The 18,697-nt window shown below is 40.7% G+C and overlaps 1 protein-coding gene across 1 annotated transcript in view; it reads right to left on the minus strand.

Moving 5' to 3' along the window:
* Positions 1-14,929, minus strand: part of LEPR (leptin receptor) — a gene marked incomplete at its 5' end in the record, with an annotated part of 29,031 nt that extends 14,102 nt beyond the window's left edge. The window contains 6 exons of the mRNA XM_083867152.1: positions 1,056-1,200; positions 2,680-2,825; positions 5,535-5,740; positions 10,456-10,573; positions 12,182-12,475; positions 14,890-14,929. Coding sequence (XP_083723278.1) covers positions 1,056-1,200; positions 2,680-2,825; positions 5,535-5,740; positions 10,456-10,573; positions 12,182-12,475; positions 14,890-14,929 — 949 coding nt within the window. The remainder of the gene's footprint in view (positions 1-1,055; positions 1,201-2,679; positions 2,826-5,534; positions 5,741-10,455; positions 10,574-12,181; positions 12,476-14,889) is intronic.
* Positions 14,930-18,697: the final 3,768 nt, after the last annotated feature.

Consider the following 18,697-nt stretch of genomic DNA (forward strand, 5'->3'; position numbering starts at 1 on the left):
AATAGGGAAAGAGTTTCTATTTGCCTTTAAGCATTTTAGGGAGTTTAGCTGGAAAATTCTGGAGGTTTCTCATTGGAATTGGCTCAGCACCAGCACAAGGATTGGGATGTGAGAGTGTAAATCAAAATCTCTGGGTGATTTTATTGGTTTATAAGTCTGGTTATCCCTCCTAAAACATTCAGTGTTTAGGAAAGAGCACAAAAGGAAGTCAAGGGGTTTTTGGGGTGTTTGTCTGGGACACCTGTGAGTGGTTTATCATCTGTTTTCTGTAATGTTTGTTATTTTGTTATTTTTCCTCACTGAACCTTTTGATTCACAAAACACCTCCGAGGATCAGTCTCAAATTAATTTCAGCCACTTCTCTGCAAAGGCTGGACCCTCAGAGATTGATACATCAGCACTTTGCTCATTACATCTGGCCACGTGTGACTCACTGTGAAAAACGAGTTCTACTCTTTTAGAAAAATTTATAAGTTTAATAAAAATTAAAAATAGACAATTAGGAGACAGAAAGGCAAAAGTTTCAGCTGGGTGCCTCACCAGAAAGCTCATCCTTCTCTTTCAATTACTGTGTTTTAAGGATTGCTGTTTTACATATTCAATAGATATTAAAACATTCTTTTTGAGTTTTTATCTGTTTCAAGTATCCACAATCATTGATAAATTATATATTTCAAGTATCCCCAATTATTTGATAGATTTATTTGTGGGTGGCTCCACTCTGTCTGGTAACATGGGTCTCATAAATCTTTCTCTTGAGGTTTTTGATTGTTTACATTTTGATAAAAACACAGAAATTTAGCGGGTTTTATGCAGGGTTACAAGGTGACAAACCCTCACCCCGTATCTTCTGGCTTGGTCAGTTTAGATGTTACAAAGAAGAAGAAAAACAAACAGTCTTTTTACTATTTACACTGTGCCACGATCACAAAATACATTCATCACTTTTCTAAACCCTATTAATAAAACATAATACAGGACAATTATATGTATAGTATTTATTCTAATATTTGTGAAAAGCCAACTTTATAATATGCATTTATAACGTGTCCTACCTCCCAAAGTGAGGTTGTAGGGTGAGCTCCAGTCACTCCAGAATCCTGGACCGTGGAGATTCCTGCTCCTCACCTGCACTGAGGCTGGAGAGTCCAGCAGGGAATTGTCTAAGGCCACTGAGCTCTCCAAGGAAACCTGAACCAGCTGCTGGACCATCCAAATCCATTATTGGTGTAAAATGAAACAGCAAAAGAGACAGAGGGAACATAAATAAATTGTATGGAGTCAGAATTCCTTCAATTCCCTTTCATTTCCCTTTCTTTACACTCAGTTTTTTGGGAGTGCTGAGTAAATCAGTTTGCTCCATAAGAGACAGGAGATAGACAAGGATTTTCTGTGTTTTTTGCTCTTTAAGAGTCAGGAGATAGACATGGATTTTCTATGTTTTTTGCTCTTTAAGAGACAGGAGATGGACAAAGATTTTCTATGTTTTTACATAGCAAGTTGGATTTAAAAAAAAAATCTTTCTTCTTTAAACTGACTGTCAATTTTAGAGTGGTGGAAGTTGTGTAACTCTGTAGGAAAGGGGTTGTTTTATTTCTCTTTACACTCAGTTTTTTGGGAATGCTGAGTAAATCAGTTTGCTCCTTAAGAGACAGGAGAGAGACAAGGATTTTCTATGTTTTTACATAGCAAGTTGGATTAAAAAAAAAATCTTTCTTCTTTAAATTGACTGTCAATTTGAGAGTGGTGGAAGTTGAGTAACTCTGTGGGAAAGGACTTGTTTCATTATGGGCTGCTAATTAACAGCTGCTTGTTATTCCAGAGCCACTTGCCTGGTAGGAACAGAAAAAAACAAAACAAACCTATTTATATTAAAATTTATAAATATTAAACATAGAAGTGTTCTAGAACTTATAGAATCCTGAAAAGAAAATGGGTTTGGACTTCACAGAAACCAGGATTTCGCCCAAGGAGAAAAAATGGAGTTTGTTTGTGAGGGCCAGCAGGAGATGGGGCTTCTCTCAGTGTGGACAGATGCAAAATCCTGTTTTTTCAGGAAAAAGGAGTGTACTAAGACCAGCTTTTCCAGGAAAAAGGAACTCCAGGAAAAAGGAGTGTGCTAAGCCCAGCTTTTCCAGGAAAAAGCAGCAAGCTAAGCCCAGTTTTTCCAGGAAAAAGCAGGTGCTAAGCCCAGTTTTTCCAGGAAAAAGCCCAGCTCTTCCAGGAAAAAGCAAGGTGCTAAGTCCAGGTTTTCCAGGAAAAAGCAGGTGCTAACCCCAGCTTTTCCAGGAAAAAGGAGCTCCAGGAAAACGAGTGTACTAAGCCCAGCTTTTCCAGGAAAAAACAGGTGCTAAGCCCAGTTTTCCCAGGAAAAAGCCCATCTTTTCCAGGAAAAAGCAGAGTGTTAAGCCCAGCTTTTACAGGAAAAAGCAGCATGCTAAGTGCTAAACCCAGCTTTTCCAGGAAAAAGCAGCTAAACCCATCTTTTTCAGGCAAAGGCAGTGTGCCAAGCCCAGCTTTTCCAGGAAAAAACAGGTGCTAAGCCCAGTTTTCCCAGGAAAAAGCCCATCTTTTCCAGGAAAAAGCAGGTGCTAAGCCCAGCTCCCCCAGAGCAGGCACAGTGTCAGTGCAAGGACAGTGAGGGTGGAGGGAAAGGTGGGGTTTGGGAACCCCCCTCACCTGGCTGTCCCCGTGTCCTGGAGGAGCAGAGAGCCTCACTTGGTGCTGCAGAGGGAAGGGCAGCAGGGCAGGGCTGGACCAGCACAGCTTCACCTGGCCCCTCTCAGCCAGCTCCAGGTGCAGCTTCACGGGGGCTTCGGGCCTCACTGCACACAAATCAATCAACGATTAGCCCCAAAGCCACTGCCCCAGCCCTGCTGGGTTTTACTGAGTCATAATTCAGCCCTTAAACTCAGTTCTCTTAAAGTCAATTTTCTTAAATTCAGTTTTCAAGAGCTGCTCTGCTGCATGGCAGTGATGTTGTGTTATATCCCTGGAAAAAGTCACCCTGGTGCTGTTACAGTTCTCAAGAAATGCTGTTTGACCTCTTATTTCCCTCAAATCTGCAGGAATTTCTTCCTTTTAGCCATAACTTTTCCCAAGCCTTGGTTTACCTGCCTTGCTGGAAAGAGGGAATGAGGAAGAGAGGGATGGGAATGCTGAGAAAAATAATTTTGCTCCTTACAAGGATTTTCTAAATATTCTCATCCTTCCCCGGGGTTTTTGGCTGTGAAAAGAGATCTCCAGGAGAGTTATATGGAGAGTTTGGATATTCCCATGAGGAATGGATGGGAAATTATTTGGATTCCATTCCTTGGACAATGACAAGGACTCAAGTTTTACCTGGTACTGAGACTTTCTCCTCATCCACAGCCAAGTTTTTCCCATGGAAGAGTAAAACCCTGCTCCAAAGCACTGCAGGAGCTGAAGGGAAAACATTCCCAAAACTCCTGGGCCGTGGGCAAATGTTCCCTTCAAATTCCATCTGCACTGGAGTCCAACTCTCCAAGTCTCCCATTTAAATGAATTCCTGGAGTGTCATTCAGTTATAGCAAATATTTCTATTTATTTTCAGTATAAATCAACCACACTAAGTAAATTTTATTTCATTATTTATATCAAACATCTCTATTTATTTTCAGTATAAATCTGCCACACCAAGTCAGATTTTATTTCATTATTTGTATCAAAAATCTCTTATATTTTTCCTGTATAAATCCAACACACCAAGTCAGATTTTATTTAATTTCTCCTTCTAGACCATCTCAAAGCAATTAATTTCATGAAGGCCAGCAGGGAGTGATTGAGGAGGAGGCAAACAAAAGTCAGTGGCTTTTCTATCACATTTCCCTGAATCAGATCCCACAGATAATGATGGTTGTGATGCCACCTGCTCCACAATCAGCAAATAAAATCCACGTGGTACAAGAGTTTTTACATTCAAAATAGTTTTTAATTGAGCTAAATCTTGGCAGAACATATATTAATATTGTGCATTTTTAAAAACATGCCTCACTAAGCACAGCTAACTCATTGTGTCATTTTTAAATACTGGCAGACTCCGGGCTGAATTTTTAATTTCTTTCTGCAGCATCATTTCAAACCAGCAGGATGAAAAATGCCACCTCTCATCTTCCAAACCAGCCCACCCAGGGATTTTAACTGGTTCTGTCTGCAGAGCACATCACTTAGGAGGAAGTTAATAAAATTCTAAAGTTTTTAAGTTAATAAGATGTTCATAAAACTTTAATTTTTTTTCTTCCCCTGCAGCTGACAGCTCCTGCCTTTATGAAATCTGCCCAAATCTGCAATAACTGGGCACGTTGGAGAGCAACACATATCAAATTCATCATGTCAGGAGAGTTTGAGCTTGATCAAACACACAGGAATGTTCTCCAGCTTGGGGTTGCATGGGTGAGGAGGAAAACATCAGGATCAGAGAGCCGCTTGGGGAAAATGGGTGGGATTCCTTGCTAAGGAACTTTGGAAACAGCTTTTTAAATTTAATTTAAGTCCTCAGCAGCAAACTCCACCACTGGGCCAGCCTTGGGCACAGAGAGGTCCTGATTAAAAAGGAAAATATGAGAAATAACCAATTTATTGAGTGCTTGGGCTCTGCTCAGTGTGGTTTGCACTTGAGCCCAGACAGGGATTAGGGAGCTTTTCCTGCCCTGTCTGTGCCCCCTTTTCCCAGCAGAGCCATCCTGGTGTTTGCCATGGACACAGGGCTCAGCCACGCTCACCTGCATTTCCACACCCAAGAAAATGACTCTGTTTAAGGCAAAAAAAATTTGATTTACTTCTGAATATCTAAGGAAGCCAAGCCAGAATCTTCGTGCCCTTCTCATCAGCACAGGAGCAGCTACTGGGCTTTGGAAATGTTTTCTTAATACTTGTAGCTGTCTCAAGGCAAATTATTCCTCCTTCATCGTTGCAGACTGAAGAAGGAGCACAGAAGTGTTCAAAGGCTTTTTTGGGTGTTTTAGCCAAGTGTCAGAGGCTTCTCTGGCTTTGTTCTTTTGTTTCTGTATAGTTTGTTATTTTCTCTCTTATTAAAACCTTCTGCTTTACAAAACACACCCAAGGAGCTGCCTCTGGGAGGCTGCAGGTCAACCCTCAGGCTTGATACAAAGGAGGTCAAAAAGCATTTCTTGATAACTGGATTTCCTGATAACTCCCAGGTCAATCCTCATGTCACCCTGATCTTTTTCATCCTTCTAATGTTTATATTCTTGTACTGGAGCTCTCACACATTGTAATATAAACAAGTAGATGTTTTTCATACTCCTCTCTGAGGAAGGACAATCAATGGACATCTAGTTTGACCAGTGGGGTCAGAGAGGTGTCAACCTCATTGCCCCATCCCTGATCAAACTCCAAAAACTATACAAATCAAAATCCCAAATAAACTTCCTTCTATTTTTGCTGTGACACTGACAGTGTGAGTGTAGTTCTTTCATGTCTGTCTAATGATACCCTCAGATTTGATAAATCTTCCTGGGGTTTATTCCACTGTGTGAGGCTGTGTCACTCACCTATGTCTGCGGGCTGCAGGGACATCAGGGGTGAGCCCAGGGCTGTGACACCTGCCAGCCCCTCCAGCCACAGCAGGTAGGTGTGGTTGAGGCTGGGGGAGGCCACCAGGCACTGGCAGCTGGCCTGGTCCCCGCAGTGACACGGGGCCACCATCACTGTCCCCTGCAGGGAGCTGGTGGATGCAGCTCCCAGGGACAGCTCTGATCTGCAGGAGGGACAAATCAAAAACAAAAAGAACAAACCAAGGAACAAAACAATTCAGTATTTTGTTGTTTGGGTTTGTTTTTTTTTTTTTTTTTCTGTATCTCAATAGGTTTGTGATGCTGTTTTACACCACAAGGACACAGACTCTGAGATTCAGAAGACTGAAAATGACTCCTTTATTTCTGGGCTGTGTCTCCCTTTTATCCCATTTCACACAGACCAATTGGATTGGTGACACAAAGACAAACCTCTTCACTCCCATTGGGCAGAGCAGAGGGACAGCAAGGAGAAGTCCCTCCTGGGAAAGGAATGAATGACAAAGGGACAGCTACAAAAATACTTCTCCTGTTTACAGAAAATTCCCTGGGGAAAGAACTTCAGAAAACCAAAACACCTCAGGCTACAACCTGGGCTACAGGTTTGGCCTTCTGGATATGATTTATTGATCAAAAAAATAAATTAATTAATGGAAAAGTGATTGTAACCAATGGTTTTAATTTTGCTGCTTTCCCCTTTCTCAGCGTTTAATTTCCATTTCAATTCCATTAAAGCATTCCCAGATCTTTTTGAGGCACACAGGGTTGTTTTACCTTCCCATGGCAGCTCCCAAAAGATGAATTTCTAATTCCCATTTGTGAGGCACTGAAATAATACCAAAACAATTTAATGTTCCCTCCAGCTCCTGCTACAATTGAGGATTACAGGGAATATTGTAATCATGGAATGGTTTGGATTGGGAGGGACCTTCAATCCCATCTCATTCCATCCCTGCCATAGACAGGGACCTTTTCCACTGTCCCAGGTTGCTCCAAGCTCCATCCGTGGACATTTCCAGGGATCCAGGATCAGCCACAGCTTTTCTGGTAATTCCAGGGCCTCCCCACCCTCCCAGGGAACAATTCCTTCCTAATTTCCCACCTAAATCTTTGGATTAGCAGCTCCCAAAGGATTCTTCATTCTCATCTCTGCTCTTCAGGCTCTTCCAGAGACCCACATTTATGGAATTCTGCAGGTATCCAGTGACCAAGACCTCCCCAAAGCTGGGAATTTAATAGTGCAAATAATCTGGGGCCAAATTTCTCCCAGCAGCAAAGCCAAGACAAACCCTGACAGTTCAATCACCTCGGATCCTTTCCTGCTTTTCATGTTTCATCCTTACCCAAAAAAAAAAAAAAAAAAAGATTTAAAAAAAAAGCTTCTGTTTAGAATTGTTCTGAAGTGATTTTGGAGTTCTTTCTGCCCAGTAAAGGTTTTGTTTTACTAATTCAGAGAAAGCAATGGAAATTCATGGAATAAGAGCCCTTGTGTGCATTTTTCCAATGGTTTAAAGCTGGCACAAGTCACTGGAACACTTGGATTCAGGGAGGGCAGAGATCTCTGCATTGGAAGGACGAGATTTGCTGCTTTATTTTCTAGGTTTAGTCCATTTGTTATCTGCTCCATTTATCTGAGAGCAGAGCACAGGGAAGTGGCCACAATTAATTCCATTTCCATATCCTGAACTGCTTAGAGAGGAAAAAGATCAAAAACACCTGAGAATTATGGAGGATGGGAAGAGCTCAGCTGGAACTGAAACCACTCCTGGCTCATCCCAGTCCTGCTCCCTGATTTTTCTGCACTTTGGGATACTCTGAGGCTGGAAAAACATGGAATTTCAGCAGCACTGCCCTCCCAGCTCCTGTGCTCTGCAGGAACAGCCCCAGGCAGGTCCACCTCAAGGTATGGTTTACATTTATTAATGCTCCAGACATCCAATCCTGACATTCCTGAAATAATTCTCACCAGGACCCGCAGACTTTAGGACACAGGAATGATGCTGATGGTGTCTGGCAGACACAGAGCTCTGAAAATTACTTGGAATAATTTTGTTTTTCTAGATGTGGCTCCGCTGTTTTCTCCTGAGTTTCCTTTCAAAGACTTTGCAGAATTTTCTTTGAAGCTTCCCTGCTTTCTCCTGTTGCTCACAGATTTTATTGCTCTCCAAAAGCCACAATAAATCCAGGAAAATGTAGGTTTTTTTCTTCAAACCGTGTCTTTGATCTGATCTATCTGGAAAGTGGTTACCACCACACCAGCCTCTCCTCATTCCTAATAATTGTTTCAATTTTTAAACCATCCAAATGAACTTGTTTGCACAAAAAAAAACAAGTGTAAAGGGAGAAAAAAGGCTAAAGATTCCCTCTCTTGATTTATTAACCCTCACAAGCTGAGGAGAGATCAGTGGCTCCTCCACCCAAATCTTGTCACAGACATTTCTTTTAGCCAACACCTTGGAAAACCTCAGGAAAAAAAAATTAAGAACTCCTAAATGCTTTATATTATTTATATATATTTATCACCCTTCAGAAGGTGATAATGCTTCTCCTGCTAAATTCATCTGTGGCCCCCTGGGGAACTTGGAGACTTTTCAATTAGATGCTGCAAAATGTCCTGGCTGAATTTCAATCCTGTTCTTGCAATTGAAAAGAGAATAAATAAAACTTATTTTAGGAAGAATTGCCTGAATTTTCAGGAAAGGTCCATCCCAACCAGGTGGTTGTGAAATAGGGGCACCATTGTCAACTGTGCTGTCACATTTTATTTATTATTCCTTTATCCCCTCCAAGCACTGCCTTTATTGGGAATGGGTGCAGCAAAGCTGTTTGAGGGCTCCAGGATTTTTCCAGAAATATTTTTCCACTGGTTTTGATCAATGGTAGCTCTAGAAAAATCCTTATTTGAAGAAGCTGCTTCATTAAACTGCAGCAGATCTGAGGGCTGCTGAGCTCATCAATCTCTAATGAGAGCTTGATTTGCTCTGGCTGGAGAGGCTCAATGCACAACTGAGGCACTTGAGGCAAAATGCATGATTTATCCTGAAAAAAAATGGGAATTTGGTCCCAGAACTGGAAGAGAGGCTCCCAGGTACTTCAAATAAGTCAAAATATGAATGCAGCCTCATGAGCTGAAAGGGCAAATGGTAATCAGGGCTCAAAATGAAACTGGGAACATTCACCAAGGGGATCCCTGAGGCTAAAGATTCCAGCTGATGGAATTAACCCTGGATTTTACAGCATTCCTGGGATCAGACAGCTGAGAAGATGTTTGATAGACAATTAACCCAACTTGTCTAATGAAGCTTTGGAATAACCTTCTTTTCTATCCTTTTGGAATTACCTTTTCTCTCCCAAAGCCCCATCACCTCCCTCAGCTGAGCCTCTCACCATGAGCAGAACAGAACATTCCCATTCCTCATATTTCCAAGCAGGATGGAAATATTTCCATGTGGGTGTGGTAGATAAGAGGAGACTCCTCTAATGGTGGAAAAAAACCCCAAAAAATCCCAAAAAATCACTCTGAGAGACCCAAGCTTTTCTGTTGTAGATTCCCCTGTGTCATTATTTTTGTGCATTGCCCTGTGTGTGAGAATCCTGGCTGGATCTCCAGACTCCCAGGGAGAAACACATGCCAGGAATGCATATTTTTAAAACTGGGAATGTTTTCAAGGTATTTTTTGGCTCAGGAATAAAATGTTAAGGTAGCAGAGAGCCAACAGGGAAAGCTATCACCTTTCCCAAGGGCTGAAATGCTTGTGCTTGCTGTTCCCCCACAACACAGGGACCCTAAAAGGGAAAGATTAATATGAAATGTGGGGAGGGAAATGAGTCCTCCAAGGTTTTGCTTTGTTCTTTATCTTTGCAGCAAAGAGGAATCAGAGGCTCTGGTGAGTCCACAGGGTCTGCTCTCCTAAATTTCACTGAATTCTCTTCCCAGCACAAGGGACCTCTTCAGCCCAGCTGGGGCTCCAATCTGGTGGCATCCCCCAAAAAAAATTTCCAATATAGAGATTTGTGCCCTGGGATCACTGGCAAAGCTTCTCCTGTGCAGCTGAGCCTGGATGGAGCAGAGCAAAGGCAGAGATGCTGCCCCCACAAACACCCTTGGAATGGTATTTCAGGAATCAGAGTCGTGAGGAGCACTGGAAATGGGAACCCACCTCACCAAAATGGGATTAAAATATTGTGTCAGCTAAACAACCATATTTATTCCTTAATAATACACTTGGTTTCTGCTCTGACTGCAGGGATGGTTTGTGCCAAATGATCTCTGGCTGTTCAGGAAGTCCTTCCATAAAAATTCAGCTCATTCAATTATTGCAGTTTATCCTGTTCTGTAAGGAAAGGAAGTCTGGGCGTTTATACCAATCCTTCAAACCTACCAATAATCCAGAAAAAAAATCAGATTATTTTATAACCAATGTGTTTAGGACCTGCCCATGGCACAGCCAGGATGATTCCATCTCTCAGCATTCCAGGGAATATCCACCACAGTCCCAATGAGGTGAGAGCAGCATTTGCCATTGTATCACACATTGAGTACCACAGTTACTTCAGGAGAGACAATATTATGGTGAAAAACAAATCAAAAGCAGAACCAAGATTTTAAAATTAAGAAATTCTAACAACAAAGATACTTCAAGAAGTCAATGCTGATTTTGTGAAAATATTTTAAGAAACATGTGAAGGACAGAGAAGGAGAATTCTCCATTCCAACCATTTTCATTTAAAAACCCACAATTTTTCCATATTATCCAGGATTACTTTTAGACAGGACAAAGTGAAACCTGCAAAGCCAAAGCTCCCACCATGCTGGAAGCTGGGATGTTGATGTTTTAGGAAATGAAATGATGAAATGCTTTCAGTTTTCCAGACAAATTTACCAGGGGCCTGTACTTACCCAGAGTATAAAAGGTTCACCCTCAGCTCAGCTCTCAGGTCCAGATTCAAAAGCTGCAGGTTACAAACCAACAGGTCCAGCTTCCCTCTAATCCAACATTCCATGTTCCAGCTCCAATCTGCACAAAAGAAAATAATCCCACATTTCTGAACTGCATCAAAACAAAATAAAATAAAATACCTGGATAGAACTCACTGACAAAGAGAGGACAAGGAACAGATCTTCCTGAAAGTGATATTCCAGATATTCCTGCACCACAAATGGGAAAATATTTATGAATAATCTGAGTTGGGCACCTTCAGCCCTTCCAAGGCTCACAATCCATGTGGTTATGCTCTGCCATGATTAAAGAAGGAATGTTTTTAGCTGGATTTAGGGATAAGGCTGCAGGGTGAAGAAAAATGAAGCTGCTGGTGGTTGCTGTGTCCTGAGAAGTGGCCCAGCCTCAGCTGGGGATTTGTGAAATGCAATTCTACCTGCTGAGGTCAAGGAGATTCCTGGCAGCAGGATGCCAGCTCTGTGTTCCTCAGAGACAGAAAGAGGAAAAAAAAAAAACCCTTGGGAAAAAAATCCTAATCCATGTACAGATATTTACTGCACATTTATTATTTAAAGCCTCCCAGTTCATGTAGAAATGATGCCCTGTGCTCTCCATCTCCCCTGCCTGCTGATGGAGTTTAAAGCCCACATCCACCAAAAAATATTTAAAATATTCCTCACAGTGTCTAAACTCCTTTGAAGATCTGGGTTTATGTTCTCTAATGCAGAGCTCTATATTTTATTCACTATTCCCCTGGAAAGGCAGCCAAATTTTTTTTCACCCTTTTGAAATTGTGCTGTACAATTTTTCCATGTTTCACTACATTCTGAGGAAGGATTTTGCCAAATTGGGGAAGGATTTTACCACATGGAGAAGGGATCTTGCCACACTGAGGAAGGATTTTGACATCCTGAGGAAGGATTTCACCACATTGAGAAAGGGTTTTGTCCCATTGAGAAAGGATTTTGCCACATTGAGGAAGGATTTTACCACACTGAGGAACAATTTTACCACACTGAGGAAGGATTTTGCCACACTGAGGAAGGATTCTACCACACTGAGGAAGGATTCTGACATTCTGATGAAGGATTTTACCACACTGAGAAAGGATTTTACCATCCTGAGGAAGAATTTTAACCAATTGAGAAAGGATTTTGTCCCATTGAGGAAGGATTTTACCATCCTGAGGAAGGAACTTACCACATTGAGGAAGGATTTTGACATCCTGAGGAAGGATTTTACCACATTGAGAAAGGATTTTACCTCATTGAGAAAGGATTTTGCCACACTGAGGAAGGATTTTACCTCATTGAGAAAGGATTTTGCCACACTGAGGAAGGATTTTACCTCATTGAGAAAGGATTCTACCTCATTGAGAAAGGATTTTACCCCATTGAGGAAGGATTTTACCCCATTGAGGAAGGATTTTGACAACCTGAGGAAGGATTTTACCACACTGAGGAAGGATTTTACCATACTGAGAAAGGATTTTGCCACATTGAGGAAGAATTTTACCACATTGAGAAAATATTTTACCACACTGAGAAAGGATTTTACCATCCTGAGGAAGGATTTTATCACAGTGTTGCCTGCCCAGGATAAAAGTGAATCCCCATTTCTCTCCTCCCAAACAACAAAAATATTTTGAAATAATTAACTCCTTGTGCCCTTGAGTGTTAAACCCACCTATTTGCTGAGGAGCAGGGAGATTTATTTCTGAAGGAATAAACTTCCTTGCCTGCATGCTTGCTCTGTACAGAGAACAATCAATGCTGCTGGCACTCCAAAGGCAACACAGAAAATTTTCTTCACTCATTAAAGGCTTGATTTTGGATGCTCCAAGTTCTCTCCTCAAGCCAGACCAGCTCCCAGCTGAGAAAGGGCTCAAAAATGTCTCATTCAGCAGCACACAGGGCAGAGTGAAATTCCTGGGAGGAATTGGATGGACCATGCAATGAGAAGCTGCCATCCAAAGGAGGTCTGCAAATAGAAAGGGAAAAGTATTGGAAATAAAAGGAAAATTCGTGATTTTTTAACAATTAAAAGGTAGGGGTTGATGTGATACGGAAATGAATTAATTAGGTAAAAAAATCAGGTTGTTTGCAGGGGTTGTTCCCTGAGGAAAAGACAAAATTAATAAAAACATCCTCTCTGAATGGTGTCAGAGCCTTTTGCCCCAACCTCACTGCACTCAAACTTCTGTTTTCTCAACCTCTTGAAAGAAGTCAAGGCCAAGATTGTAGGCAAAGCATCTCTTTGGGATAAATTGGCTTTTATTAACCTAAAATACAGTGAATCCTGAAGTGGGAATGAGTCTCATCTCCCCATGCAGTGCTGGAACAAATCCCTCCAGCTCTTTTCAAACAGCTCCATTTCAATAAAAATATAATCCTGTTGTAAACATAAAACATAGTCCCTCTGTAACTGTTAAATAAAAAAGGACAATATTGCTGTGGGTGCAACTGCACAACCCCAGGGCCTTCTCTGGGAAGTGAGAGGCAGGAAAATGTCATTTTTTTTTCCCATCAGACCTAAAATAAAACCCCTCTGAGCACATTTGTTGATGTCATGGCTTGAATTGTGCTCACAATGATGAGCAAGGAACAATTTCCTTTAAAAGACTCTGTGAATTTAAAGATTAAAGCTCCACTTGCAGCAAGGCACAGGGGCATTGGTGCACTTTGCATTTTGCTCAGGAAGGGCAGAAATTTTAAGCAGGTTCATTAAACAGAAATTAATTGATGCTCTGTGCCTTGCAACAGCCAAAATGAGAAATGCCAGAATATCTTTGGCACTGTTTGATTAATAGAAATTCATCATTCTCTAGCACAGAGAGTGAGTTAAATAATAGCAAAATATGAAATGACAGCTCTAAAAAAAAGCTGTTACAAAGAGAAGATGCAGAGTGTTGTTCTGCAGAGGGTTTTGCCTTCTCTCCACACGGATTTTGTGGTGCCAGACTCCTGCAGGGCTCTGCTCTTCCCTCCTTTCTCCCTGCACAGAGGTTGTGCCTCTGTAAATCTCGGCTTCATTAGGCCTTCGGCAGGAGGGGTGGAGCAAACAAACTCACAGGCCATCATTTGTGATTTAAAAAGGGACAAAAAAGTGACACAGAGCAGGAGAGAGAACCAGCACTGTCCCCAGCTCACCTCTTTTCCTGAGGAACTTCCCCCTGCTGTAGCACAGATCATCTCAAGGGATGAATTAAATCTCATAAAGTCAAAAATGTGCTCAAGCCCTTTCCTTCAGAAAGGGAAAAAATGAAATTAAAATGACCCAGGGGAAGGCCTGACCTGCAGTTCTGTCCCCAGGGCCATCAGATGGTGACAAACTGCTCTGAAATCCCAGGAAACCTCCCTGGAGCAGCCAGGGGGTTCCAAATTCGAGCTACTCAATGTGTTCACATCACAAAAGTTACTTAAAATAATTCCAACAAGGCAATATTTGATACTGAGTGGATAAAAGTACACATGGAGAAAGATAAAAAGGTGTTTATTTGCATAAAAAGTACCTAAATCTAATTATTTTTTCATCTTTTTGATTCATATTTTGTAAAGATGGCCCAAATTTTCGCAAAAACTCCACTGGATTACAGGGTTTGATTTCTCAGTCAAAACCCTTTAAATAATCTTTCTTTTAATTAAAAAAATAAATAAATAAAAAAAGAAAGGCAAATACCAGCTGTCCTTGCAGAGCAGGTGCCAATATTGTCAGAGGCATTTCCCAGTTTATTACTGCAGCATTTGCAGTGAGCTGAGCACCCTTTGGCAGCATCTTCCAGGAGCAGAGGATTCCTTTCCTTTCCTTTCCTTTCCTTTCCTTTCCTTTCCTTTCCTTTCCTTTCCTTTCCTTTCCTTTCCTTTCCTTTCCTTTCCTTTCCTTTCCTTTCCTTTCCTTTCCTTTCCTTTCCTTCCCTTCCCTTCCCTTCCCTTCCCTTCCCTTCCCTTCCCTTCCCTTCCCTTCCCTTCCCTTCCCTTCCCTTCCCTTCCCTTCCCTTCCCTTCCCTTCCCTTCCCTTCCCTTCCCTTCCCTTCCCTTCCCTTCCCTTCCCTTCCCTTCCCTTCCCTTCCCTTCCCTTCCCTTCCCTTCCCTTCCCTTCCCTTCCCTTCCCTTCCCTTCCCTTCCCTTCCCTTCCCTTCCCTTCCCTTCCCTTCCCTTCCCTTCCCTTCCCTTCCCTTCCCTTCCCTTCCCTTCCCTTCCCTTCCCTTCCCTTCCCTTCCCTTCCCTTCCCTCCCCTCTCCTCTTTAGGGCAACAAAACAAACTCCCCACTAATTTTTTATCACATCAGGGTATTTATTTGGATGTGTCCTGACTCAACACATATTTCTTTTTCCTGATGTCTCCTGATCTTAAAAACTCAAAGTTGGTTTTTAGGTTATTTTTTAGTGACTCACCCATCAGCACAAACATGGTTGGGATGATTTGCCAGCACATCTTGTTTTGTAGAGTTGACCTGAAAAACACAAAGAAAATTAATGGAGGGTTTATAATGATCAATTATTTCATTTTGGTGTAGTTCAGTTCATTTGATGCTCACACCTTGGTAAGCAGAATCAAGGAAAATCAGAATGGAATTTAAAAATCATCTCATTGCAACACTCTGGGATGGGGAGAGACATTTCTGTCTCACCAGGAAAGGAAGAAGAGGCCAGAAAGAGGAAAAAATCCGAATTTTCCAAGTGCAGCACACACAGAAGCCCTCACCCATTTCAACAGTGAAGACTTCACTAAACTTTCCAGCAACTTTTCATTATTGTTCCTTCATTTCAGATTCTTCATTCTTTTTTATTTTCATCCAAGAGCTACATAAATTCTGCTAAAATTGAAATATTTTTTTATGCTTAAAGCTCCACAGAGGAGAGTTTGGCTGCTGTTGTAGTCAAGAACTGAGTAAAAGAACTGAGTAAAAGCCACAAGTCAAGCAAATGCCAGGGTGAGGAATTGAGTGAGGGAATCCCTCCAAAGGTTCCATTCCTGAAATATTTCTGAGGACAATTTCCTTGAGAACATCCCCGCAGCCAAAGGAGGCAGTGCCAAGGTTATGTAATGCCCTGGCCTTGCACTTTGGGCCTGCATCTCCTGGAAAATCTATTTATTTATATATTCCATAGCCTGGAAAATCTATTCTTTATATATATATATATATATATATATATATAAAATCTATTCCTTCATATATATATATGAAAAATAAAATTATATATAGAATTTTATTCAATATAATTTATTATTTAAATTAATATTTTATTATATATTATGCTTATATTATGTTATTTTATTATATATTATGTTTATATGTTTTTAAATTTATAAAAAATAGAATCTATTTATTTATATATTCCATATCCTGGAAAATCTATTATTTCTATATATGAGATATATATATATATTCTTATATATATATATAATTCTTATTTTATAATATATTATTTAAATTATTTTACTATATATTAATAAAATTATATAAACTAGTTATTTATATATTTCATGTCCTGGAAATACATATATTTTTATATATATATATATATATATATATATATATAAATTATATTATATACTGTTTAAAATCTTATTTTACAATATATATATAAATTTATATAAACTATTTATTTATATATTCCATATCCTGGAAAATCTTATATATATATATATTCTTATTATATTCTATATTATTTAAATTATTATTTTATTATATATTATGCATTATTTAAATTCTTGTTTTATTATATATTCTTGTTTTATTATATATTGTTACTTTATTAGATATTATTATTATATTATATATTATTATTTTATTATGTATTGTTATTTTATTATATATTTATATAAATATAATCTATTTATTTTTTATATTTTATATCCACCTGAGGCAGCAGCCTCACTGGGAGTCACAATTCCCACATCCTCATGTCCCTGCCTGCTCTCCCACCAATGCCTTACCTGTTCTTTTTCCATTAGGTTATTCCAGAGGAGTTATGGACCTATCAGGGTCATTTCACAAAGATACAGGCAGGAATTATTTCCAAATAATTGAAATTAGATAGATTTTTCCTAATTTCAGAAGTAAAAAGTAGCTTTTAAAAGAGTTTATTTGACAAAAATGTACATTATTCACACTAATGAGAAAAAAAAACCCACGTTCCTCTTTTACAGTTGCAACAAAAATTCCCTGTCCAACCTTCAACCACTTCCCAGCAGGAAACTGGTGGGGATCATTTCCAAGAAAACTGGACATCCATTTCCAAAATTTAAAATTTATAAACTCACCCAGAGGTCCTGGCTGTTAGAGTTTCCCCCAGGAAATACCCATTTACACTGAGAGGAAAACAACCACAGAACCCCAGAGGGAAGGAAAATTATCATTTATATGTAGTTTAGGGAAGATATAAGCTTTTTAATGTCTTGATGGAAGTGAAAAAGAATTAAGAGAGAATTTCTCCCTGGAAAGGGTGGTCAGGACTGGGAGGGAAGTTTGGAGGTGTCCAAGGAGCTCCTGGAGGTGACACTCAGAGCTCTGGGCTGGGGACAAGGTTGGACATGATGTTCTCGGAGGGTTTTTCCAACCTTAATGATTTGGGATTCTGACATGAAAATGGCCAGACAGAGCAATCAGAGATTCTGAGAGAATTCCCCAAAATCTTTTCCAGTGAGAACAGTGAACTTGCCAGAATTTCTTATTCCATTGTAAGAAAGAATATAAGTTTTACAGGAATATTTACAGGGGACAGGAAGTTAAATAAAGAGAATTAGTAAAACTTTTAAGTGCTGTCCTGGAGAGAATAAATTAACACAAATTGGTTTATTTGTGGCTGGGAAAGTGTCCATACAAAAGGAAGGAATTTGGGTCCTTTTGAACAAATATTTCTTAAATTATTCTGGAACCACTGACTTTGCTGCTGCCGTGTACAAGAAATTTTCTGATTTCTTATGTAACTAATCTATTCCTCTCCAAATCAACCACAGAATCCCAGAACAGCTCAGCAAGAGTTGGGATTAAAACAGGCAAGAAGGAGAGCAATGAAATAAATAATTTTTATTTCCAGGACAGGTGAGAGATCACAGAATTCCCTGGATTATCAGCAGGGAAAACAGGCTCAGCACAACCTGAAATGAGCAGGACACACAAACACCTGCTCTGGGCATGGAAAACCACATAAACCAGCCCAGAATTTTGCAAGCACTGCACTACAGCTGGTTTTGAATATTAAAAATCCCTAGAAAGCATAAAAATATTTCAGTAATAATGTCTATGCATTTTTCTGACCTGTTCTTTAAGGACGCCAAAAGCTTTCCAGTCCTGTTGGTCTGAGCGTGGAATTCCATTTCCAACTGAGTATATTAAAAATAATTCTTAAATAAAGAGTTCTGAGTAAGTGGTACACATAAAACAAAAACGGGTATGAGCCACACGGAATTATTTTGCTAAAATTAAAGTTTTAATAAAGGCAACCCAAGCTGGGCAAGAATCACAGCAACAAATCCAACCCTAAACCTGCTGATGGAGCCTCTTCCCCTTAAAGACTCGGCAGCAAAACGTCCCGAACTCTTCAGAGAACTTTCTCCAGCTGGTGGAATTTCTCTTGTTTGCAGTGAAAACATCCTCATTGGTGCTGTGGATCCGTGCGGATTCATGCTGTGCACAGCTCCTGGGATTCCTTGGCACTCAAAGGTTATATCCACATTACAGACACACTTGGAAGTTTAGTGTTCATTATAAACTCCATTTATACGTGCTGGAGCACTCAGTGACTTTCAGAAGTTCTTTTCCATCGCAGCATCGGAGGCTCACAGCCCGCGTTCACCGAGATTTATTTTCCTTTTGCTGCTGACACTGAATCTCAGGGAATATGAGGAGGGAAAGGGCTGAAACCGCCCGGATCTGCCAGCGGGATGTGGAACCGCCTGCGGGCTGTGTTCAGGGATAGTTCAGGAAATCAGAGGTGGGGGAAAAGCGGATTTAAAAGGGAGATAAAAAGTAAATTCACCAACCTGCTTCTCCTCGCTCTCGGGGTTCTGACTGGCGGCTGAAGCGACGCTGTCGCGGTGTTGTTCCGATAGGGAGACCCGGACGGGCGCTACCCTCAGCCCTGAGCCCTCAGCCCGGCTCCCCTCAGCCCGGCTCCCCTCAGCCCTGAGCCCTCAGCCCTGAGCCCTCAGCCCGGCTCCCCTCAGCCCTGAGCCCTCAGCCCTGAGCCCTCAGCC

Source organism: Zosterops lateralis (assembly GCF_965231275.1).
Source record: "Zosterops lateralis genome assembly, chromosome: 9".
NCBI classification, from domain to species: domain Eukaryota; kingdom Metazoa; phylum Chordata; class Aves; order Passeriformes; family Zosteropidae; genus Zosterops; species Zosterops lateralis.